The sequence below is a fragment of the Charadrius vociferus genome, unplaced genomic scaffold (genome assembly GCF_000708025.1).
Source record: "Charadrius vociferus isolate BGI_N301 unplaced genomic scaffold, ASM70802v2 scaffold32, whole genome shotgun sequence".
NCBI lineage: Eukaryota > Metazoa > Chordata > Aves > Charadriiformes > Charadriidae > Charadrius > Charadrius vociferus.
Genome location: NW_009647856.1, coordinates 248,540 through 257,268, shown reverse-complemented (window position 1 = coordinate 257,268; position 8,729 = coordinate 248,540). Strand labels below are relative to the sequence as shown.

At 36.8% G+C, this 8,729-nt stretch overlaps 1 protein-coding gene across 1 annotated transcript in view; it reads left to right on the top strand.

Annotated features, from left to right (window-relative positions):
- Positions 1 to 262: 262 nt before the first annotated feature.
- Positions 263 to 8,729, top strand: part of FAM185A (family with sequence similarity 185, member A) — a 41,222-nt gene continuing 32,755 nt past the window's right edge. The window contains exons 1-2 of the mRNA XM_009882914.1: positions 263 to 366; positions 5,875 to 5,967. Of these exons, the coding sequence (XP_009881216.1) occupies positions 304 to 366; positions 5,875 to 5,967 (156 nt within the window). The 5' untranslated portion in view covers positions 263 to 303. The remainder of the gene's footprint in view (positions 367 to 5,874; positions 5,968 to 8,729) is intronic.

Here is an 8,729-nt window from a genome sequence, read left to right as displayed (position 1 = left end):
TTACAGTCACTGCTGCCTCTCGGTGTTCTCTCTTGAAGCTGGGTGCCTATACCCTGGCTTACAACATTTTCAGTGTCAACTGTTGACAGTGACAAGCCATGCAATTGGAAGTATGTGGCCAAACTTTGCAAGAAGGTTCTTTAGTAACAAAGAAGCTGCTTTTTTTCCCTACTATAAGTACTTACTATATAAAGTAGTATGTTAAATAGGTCTGACTTTTCTCATTCTGTTGCTAACATAACTCTTTTAATTCTAGATTTGGATATCAAAACATCAGGGACTGGCTGTGTGAAGATTCAGAAAATGGAATGTGATAACTGCAAAATAGAAACAGAGAAGGGGACTAGTGTCTTGCAGTCAATAAAGGTACAAAGAACCCTCCCCAACTCCATCGGTGTTTTAAAAGGGATTATGTGGTGGAATATCATATAAAAACTTAAATATCAGTTCTGGGGATGAGAAGTACTCCGATGTTTTTGTTACAATGTGTGTAGTGCCTCACCTTTATTTATTGCACACAATTACGACACAAGGTCAATAACACTGAATAATGTGGAGTCAGAAGTCCAAGTGCCTTTAATGATAGCCAAACCCAGCAGAAACAGTGACAGCAGAAAGCCTCATATCTACCTTCCTGGCCCCACAGGAAAAAAAACAAAACAAAAACCAACAACAACAAAAAAAAAAAACCCCAAAAGACAGACTGGCATTTCCTGTCTAGTAGGTTAATAGTTATGCTTGCTCAGTTGGGACTTTGCAGTGTGCTGCTTATTTTTTTTCCCTGTGATGATTTTTTTTTTTCTATAATTCTGATATATTAGTGGTATTGACAAACTGTTAGGTTAATTTTCAATCAGAAGTTACACATTAAATGTTCAGAATACCTGACTGTAATGTATCTGATAAATAGTGTATCTATCGTGGTAGTGACCTTGGTTTTTTTTTAATCTTAAGACATCAGGTTTGCTGGCATACACATTGATTATTTCTATAAAAGCCTATCTGACTTAGGTGCTGTTTGGAATCAAATTCACTTGAATAATTGGGACTGTGCCTGCAGGAATTGATATAAATTCAAAAGAAGGGCTTTTCAAATAAGGTAATTCCAAACCTTTAAATTCTGTTCTCTACCATGGTAAGAGATGATTTTATAGCACACATATGGGAAACTCAACTTAAGGGGAAATTTAATATACAATAGAGCTAGGTTTACTCCATATTCAGTGAACTACAGTCAACTCGTATCTTCCAGATTCTGTGTAATTGACCATATTACTCTTAAAAAGGTAACAAAATCTAACAAAAAGTTAACAGTACTATATGTGTTACTGCTCTCTAAGGCTTTGGTTAAAAGTGACTCTGTTATATAATAATAACAGCAAACAGCAGTACATTAGAATCTACATAATATGAGAAAATAAAGTACTTTTGGCCAGCAATAGCGACAGTAATCACAGCATGCTGTCACAATTGTCAAGATTTTTTTGTGATGTCACAGAAAAAGAGGATTTTGAGGAAAGACAACTAACTAATTTCGTGGGCATCATTCCTCATGTACATTCTGAGATGTGAAAAATGTTGAATTTTAAAAATGAAAAAGTCAGGTCTATTTTCCTTCAAGTAGCAATGAAACAATACTGTCTAAGGAACTGAAAAGACGACTGCAAAGTCACCAGTTTGGGGCTTCTGAGCCTCATTATAGTTTAGGGGAGCGTAATGTTGTGTTTTTCCTCTGTCAACTTTGAGCCTTGCTTGATTCACAAAAATGTCAGGAAAACTACAAGTGTAAAAGATGATCCTTCCCCTGTGCATGCACCTCAATGTGTCCACTACTTTGGTGGCCACAGGAAGCTTCTTTGCTCCCTGAAGCCTCAGATGAGAGGGGTGGCCTTGTCCCAGCCAGCATGTGAAACTTAAAGTATCAAGGAAGAACTGAAGATTTCAACTGAAACTCTTATTAAAGCAAAGCTTTGGTAGATTATAAGGTTTTGTTTTGTTTGTTTGGGTAACTATTTTGGTTAAAAACAAAGTATTCTTTTGTTTTGTGAATGGTGATTGGTTGTCTTTGTTCTGGTTACTGTGACGGTTTCAACATATAGTACTAGAGAAGATATGTTACCACTCTTGATTTTGTTGACTCTGAAGTAGCGAGATCAAGATTTTTAATTAATTAAAATTAATTAAATAAAAATAATTAATTAAATAAAAATAATTAAATAAAATAAAATCAATTAAAATTATTGATCATGTAGGTGTTTGCAAGAGCAAACAATTGTTCGATTGCAATATCTCTTAGCTGTACAATCAGTTTTTAGTATAATGTTGTTTTAAGAAGTACTGTAGTTCTAGTAACTGCATCTGTAACTCAATTTTTCTAATATAGGTTCAGGAGGGACACTCACAGCATTGCGGCCACGCAGCATTAAATAAAAATAATTAATTAAATAAAATTAATTAATTAAAATAAAAGAAATTAAAATTACTGATCATGTAGGTGTTTGCAAGAGCAAACAATTGTTCGATTGCAATATCTGTATAATGTTGTTTTAAGAAGTACTGTAGTTCTAGTAACTGCATCTGTAACTCAATTTTTCTAATATAGGTTCAGGAATTATACTCTCAGGAATTAGCAGAGAAGCAGAATTATTAACCTTTTGGGTTTTTTCAAAGCTACTGAAAATCGTGTAGACTAGATTCTGTAGGGCAGCACAAGAGCCGTTTCCCCTTTAGCTAATGTGTTTTACTGAGCAAACTGAAGTGATACTGCCCTCCCCTGGACGGATTAAGAGGCTGTTTAACGTTGCTTCACTGTCATGCTCTCCACAAACCTCATTGACTAGCAAAGCAGGAGGCCCTTTCTTTACAGTAGAGAGCAAAAGATCGTTGATCCATGAATTTATATACATTAAAAAAACCACCTAGTAATGTGGGGATTATTCAAGAGCACCAGCAAACCGCTTCACAACTGCTAATTCTCTTAACTTGCCACAAACCGCAAGAAGTTGTTTGTATAACTTGTATGTAATTCAAAAAAACTTGCTGATTTTTGGCATACTGTATGATGTCTTTACAGAAGACCTAGAAATTTGACATCTACTTTCCTTAATCATGCATGCTAGTAATTGAACAGAAAAGATGGGTATTCTGTATAAGTGTTTTTAATGGATCTGACCAGTACTATTGGTGTGGTAAGCATTATCCAGCCCATGAGACTTGTTAATGGTTGTTTTATGGAGACTGATTTTTGTTGTTGGTGGTGGTTGTTTTGTAATTGGCTAAAGCCACGTTCACCCTATCCCTTCCAAATCTCTAGGTCAACTGATAGTAGCAGTAATTCCAAAATACAGTTATGACTTTTATGTCTTCACAGTGTAAATTATTTCTAAATTCTTTATTGAGAAAGCAGTGCTTTTCCTTTATAATTTTTTCTCCTGCTTCTTATTACAGTCCATCAGCTTAGCAGTGACAATGGGACCAGGGAGACCCTTTAATTTTTCTTCTGTGATCAACAATTACTTCTGACTCTTGGCTGTGCCAGTGATAAGAGTTTCCAGGTGTCTCACACACTATTGGTGGAAGACCTGCCAGGCTTCCTGACCACACACCATGTCTGAGTCTAATTTGTTGCCCTGTACCGCTGTCCTTCCTTTCTCTGAACTGAACAAATTTTTATGTTTTTCTCTTAACATCTGTCATGGCCTTGACAGCCTCCTTACTTACCTCTTCCTTACTCCAACCTTTTTCCCTTGCTAGGAGAAGCCCTATGACAAATTAGTGCTTCTTACTTTCAGCCAGTGGAATATTCCCTCTTAATGAAAAAGCTACTTGACTATTATAACTTGCTTCCTCTCTCAGCAAATCCTGCTGTCTGTTAGGTGTCTCTATTGATACCTACCTTTGAAAGCCTGGGGTTTTTTTTAAGAGGAAAAAGATTGACGGACCTGTGTCTTATTAAAGCTCTTTCTATCCCAAAAATGATAGAGAGAAGAAAAAGAAGAGGAAATATGTACGTATGTTGTGGTTTTGTTTTATTTAACCATCATTGGGATACTGATAAGACATTGCTATACATTAGTTCATCTAATCTTATGAGTTCCCATATTTTCTTCAAGTTATATGCTCGGAGGATTTGCTTTTTAACCATTATCCTGCTAACGTGCCTAATGTAGCTTCCTCAAAGGAACTGTGATATCTGGCTGATGCATCTAATTTAACTTTGTCCTGTTTATTGTACATGGAGAGAATCATCTATTGTATTTTTATAGAAGCTTAACTGAACAGCTGAGTTATTTACAATTTTTAAAAGATCTGAAGCAGTACAGTAGTCTCAAGTTAGGGGCGTTGTGTTTTACTATGGGGAAGCCTCTTAAATGAAGATGAGAAAGCAAGACTTGGGAACACAAAGATTAAGAAACACTGCTCTAGAGTTCTTCCTGTCTTTTGAAACCCCATGAAACTTCTGGTTCTTGTTGTTTCATCAGAAATGTGTCAGAACAGTTTAAGTCCATGTCTTCCATATTGGAAACTTGATTTCATATATTTATTTTTTTATATATATATATAAAAAAATGTTCTTAATCTTGTTGCTATCTGATTAGATGTAGTTAATGCAATTTATTATGGCTTATCCAGACATGTGTTTAGGAATCTAAATAATATTTCTGATATGCTTGATTGTCAAATTTAATGGATGCATCCTAAATTAAATACCATCTACAGGAATAATAACCTTTTCAACAGAAATATATATATCTGAAAATGGAGGTGGTGCTATGGGAAAATTAAGGGAGGGGCTGTGCGGAAGCTTACCTGGCCTGAAGTATAAAAAATGCTGAATATATTTTTTAATTCTGTGTTATTCCAATGTTCACGCTAGTGAATTTAAGCAAAAGAGCTTTGCTATTGAGATCCGCAGACTTCTTAAAGTCAGATTTGTTAAAGTTGCAGCTTATGAATACAGTTAGATTATTTAAATTTGATTTTTAATTTCTTTTTTCTTTTTTCTTTCTCACTTCTTACAAATGTTTGGGTTTTACTCTCAAGACCTGGGATTTTTTTGTCTTTGAGATTAGTTTGTGTTTCTGTATATTTTCTCTTGTCAGTTGTATGCAGCAGCAAGTTACAAGGGCTATAACATTTTTTACTTGAAACCATGTTTCTTTGTGAAAAACTTGAGATTGCAATGCAGATGTATGCAAAATACCTAATTTGATTAGAATCTGCTTAGAGCGAAGCACTGTAAGATCTGGTTCTACTTGCAGGCTTAAGGTTTGCCCTGGTGTGCATACATCAAAGTTTATGGCTATACGTATTACTCCAAGCATAAGTAGATCTGTGGTGTGTCTGTGTATATATATAATTATCCTACAGAATACTGTGACACTGTAGGTTCCAGGTCACTGGAAGGCTCCAGTTTACTAGTTCATTTCTCACTGCCAGCTCGTGTTTCTTATCTGCTGCAGCAGTGGGTATATGCATACCTTGGTTTCTGGATGGAGTATAAATGAAACACAAAGTTCCCTCTTTCTTCCCCTGCTGCTTATTTTAATATATACTGAGTGAATGGTTTTCTAGTTTAAAAAAAAAACCAAACCAACCAACAAATCAAAACCAAAAACCCCACCTATATTGAGAATAAAGGGTTCCTCAACATTATTTCTTCCCTTGTTTTTCTGGTTACAAAGAAAAGTGACTTCTTTGGAGTTTGACTCCACTGGAAACAAATAGCACATTTGGCAATCACTTGAGAAGAAACCTTCACAGTAAAATGGAAGTTTGTGATCCAAGTTGGTTATTGTGGTACAACTTGAAAAACAAGATGTGTATTCTAATTTGGGTTATCCTAACTGTAAGATTCTTACACTTTTTTTTCAGAGTCATAAAATTGATATACGGACGAACGGTGGCAAAGTAATTGGTCTTGGAACACTTTATGGAAATACAGATATTCGTGCAACAGAGAAGGGTGTAAGTAAGAAGTAAAACTTTCTGTTCAATGGCTTATTCAGCTTATCTGTTGCAAAATGACTAAATTTTGAAGAATGTGCTGAAGAATATTTAATGACCCTTAGTGGTTGATTGTCATTTCGGTGTTAACTTACGTTTGTCTTTTTAATTATACTACCTTATCTTATGCTTGATTTGGGTTCGTAAACAGGCTCCACAGAAAGAGCAGGAATAAGCATGTGATCATTCCATCAACGCACAACTCATCAGCTTTAATTATGTAGACCTTCACAACAGTCTTAAACTTTTTACCTGGCTGGTATCTAGGCACCTGGATTCTGCAATAGGCCTGTGAGTTTGTTATAGTGTCTCGTGAATAGTGACTTGATATTTGTACATGCTGCACACTACCAGCGTTATACAGAAGAGTAGGTTTTGTATATTTCTTTGCAGCTGAGGAAATATAATCACATGTAATTTTGTTATGACATGCAGAGAGAAAGAATCATGAACAGGAAAAGTTTCACAGAGAAGTAGCTTGCTTTTTTCAGCAGATGGCAGTATGACACAAACCTCGTGCTACTCTAATCTGGTTTTGTTTCTTGCCAGTAGTCAATTCTCCATGTTTTAAAATAATGTAGAGCTAGTCTCCTGTGCATAATACTACAGTTCTCACACCAAGTCTGGGTTTTAGGCTCAACTTGAATGTTTAGGCATCATGATGTCCATGAAACTGGTTGTGTTAGAATTCATTAGCTCAGAAGCATTGCTATATGAGCATGTAGAGCCGAGCTGAGTCTGAAGTAGCTTGGATGCATGCAGTACTCTGGCAGAACCAGTAAGGTACCCTTAAAACCAGCAGCGCTGGGAAGAATCAGAAAGAGTGCAGGTAGTATTCCCTAGCCAAGGATAGAATGGAGACCAAGCTGTCAAGTTCTAGAAGTCCAAAATCACCTCTGTGAAGTGCCATTTGGTACTGTTGTACCCCTTGTAAATTGGGTTCCGAGATTGTATGTTCACTTGCATAGAGCTGTTCTTAACGTATTGCTGTAAACTAAGCAACTTGCCATTGGATATTCCAAAAACTAGCAAAATTAAATTGCCTGCATTTTTTTGTAGTAGATGCTAGCCTGCCGTTAATGTACAAAGGAGCCCAGAGAGGCTGCTGTAGCTGTACTGTTGTTGGGGGTTGTTTAGTCTGGAGATAAGGAAGTTGAGGGGAGACCTTATTGCTCTCTACAACTACCTGAAAGGGGGTGGTAGTGAGGTGGGGGTTGGTCTCCCAAGTAACAAGTGATAGGATGAGAGGAAATGGCCTACAAGGGCATGTAGCGATAGGGCAAGGCGTAATGGCTTCAAACTGGAAGAGGGTAGATTTAGATTAGATATCAGGAAGAAATTTTTCACTGTGAGGGTGGTCAGGCACTGGAACAGGTTGCCCAGAGAAGTTGTGTATGCCCCATCCCTGGAGGTGCTCAAGGCCAGGCTGGATAGGGCTTTGAACAACCTGGTCCACTGGGAGGTGTCCGTGCCCATGGCAGGGGGGTTGGAAGTAGATCATCTTTGAGGTCCCTTCCAACCTAAACCATTCTATGATTTCTTGGTCTGGGTGCAGCTCACGCCTACACCTCATTTGGAGCCTGTACCAAACCACTGGTAGTTTGGTTAAGGGGTTGAGTGCATCCATCACAGCTTCTCATTAACAAACTTTGCTGTGTAGTTAGGAAGGACAGTGTAAGATTTCTTTTCTCAATTGGCTACTTCTGTTAATAATCAGACAGCCTTACGTCTCCTGTGTGTGTTTGTATGAGATGTTTCTTCCATCAGTTGCAGTCACCATTATGTAATTATGGCTCTGTCAGCATTTCCAGCCCCCTCCTAGAGGTGGGGAGGGAAAGGATGTGGTAAAGGACACTAAGCACTGGAGAAACAGAGGATATTTTTTAAGGGGGAAAATGGAGAAGACACTAATAAAATATTTGAGCAAGGATAGCACAAAAAGGAAGGCCAAGAAGAGGAAAATGTAAGGAAGGAGTTCTTTGTCATATTTAAACATAGCAAGATGTTAGTTTTCATCTTGAAAATGTGTTCAGGTGTAAACACATTCTCAGTCTGATTTATGAAGATAGACTTACACTTTTTCTTTAAAGGGTAAGAAACTGATGAAACTTAAGCCTGTGGTCAGTCTCGGTAACTGCAACTCCCAAGGCTCTACTCTCAAGGGAAGGAATTTTTCCAGAAAACTTAGGGGTTCAATGGACAAAAATAATCAAATTTGTTTGACTGGGTAGTCATTAGCTAATCTGTGCCACAGGGATTTTTCTATAGCACTTATTTAGCAGAATGCAACATGTATGTTCTGCCAGAAATTCATAAAAGTTAAAGAATTTGGGATTGAAAACATATTTAGACTCAGTAAAAAGCAAACTTTTTTTTTTAATGCTTTCCCTATCTAGAATACTCTTTTAGTCTTATACTTGAGCAGTCTGACTTCTTCCCCCCAATCCTAATTTGGATTATTCTGAAACAAGTGTTCATTGTATTGGTAGCTTTTGGGGTTTTTTTTGTTTGGTTTTTTGTTTGTTTGTTTTTGGGGGTTTTTTATAGTAACTAGCTGATGCAGTACTTTTTATCATGTGCTGAGACAAATCTTTTATTGCTATACATTTTTAAGAAAGGTAGTTGAGGCTGGTAAGTGAGTTGGTATGTGAACTTGCTTCTAATAAAGCACTTTGTAATAGCTACATAAGAAAAATATCTAAATAGAGTCAAAACTTGCATAC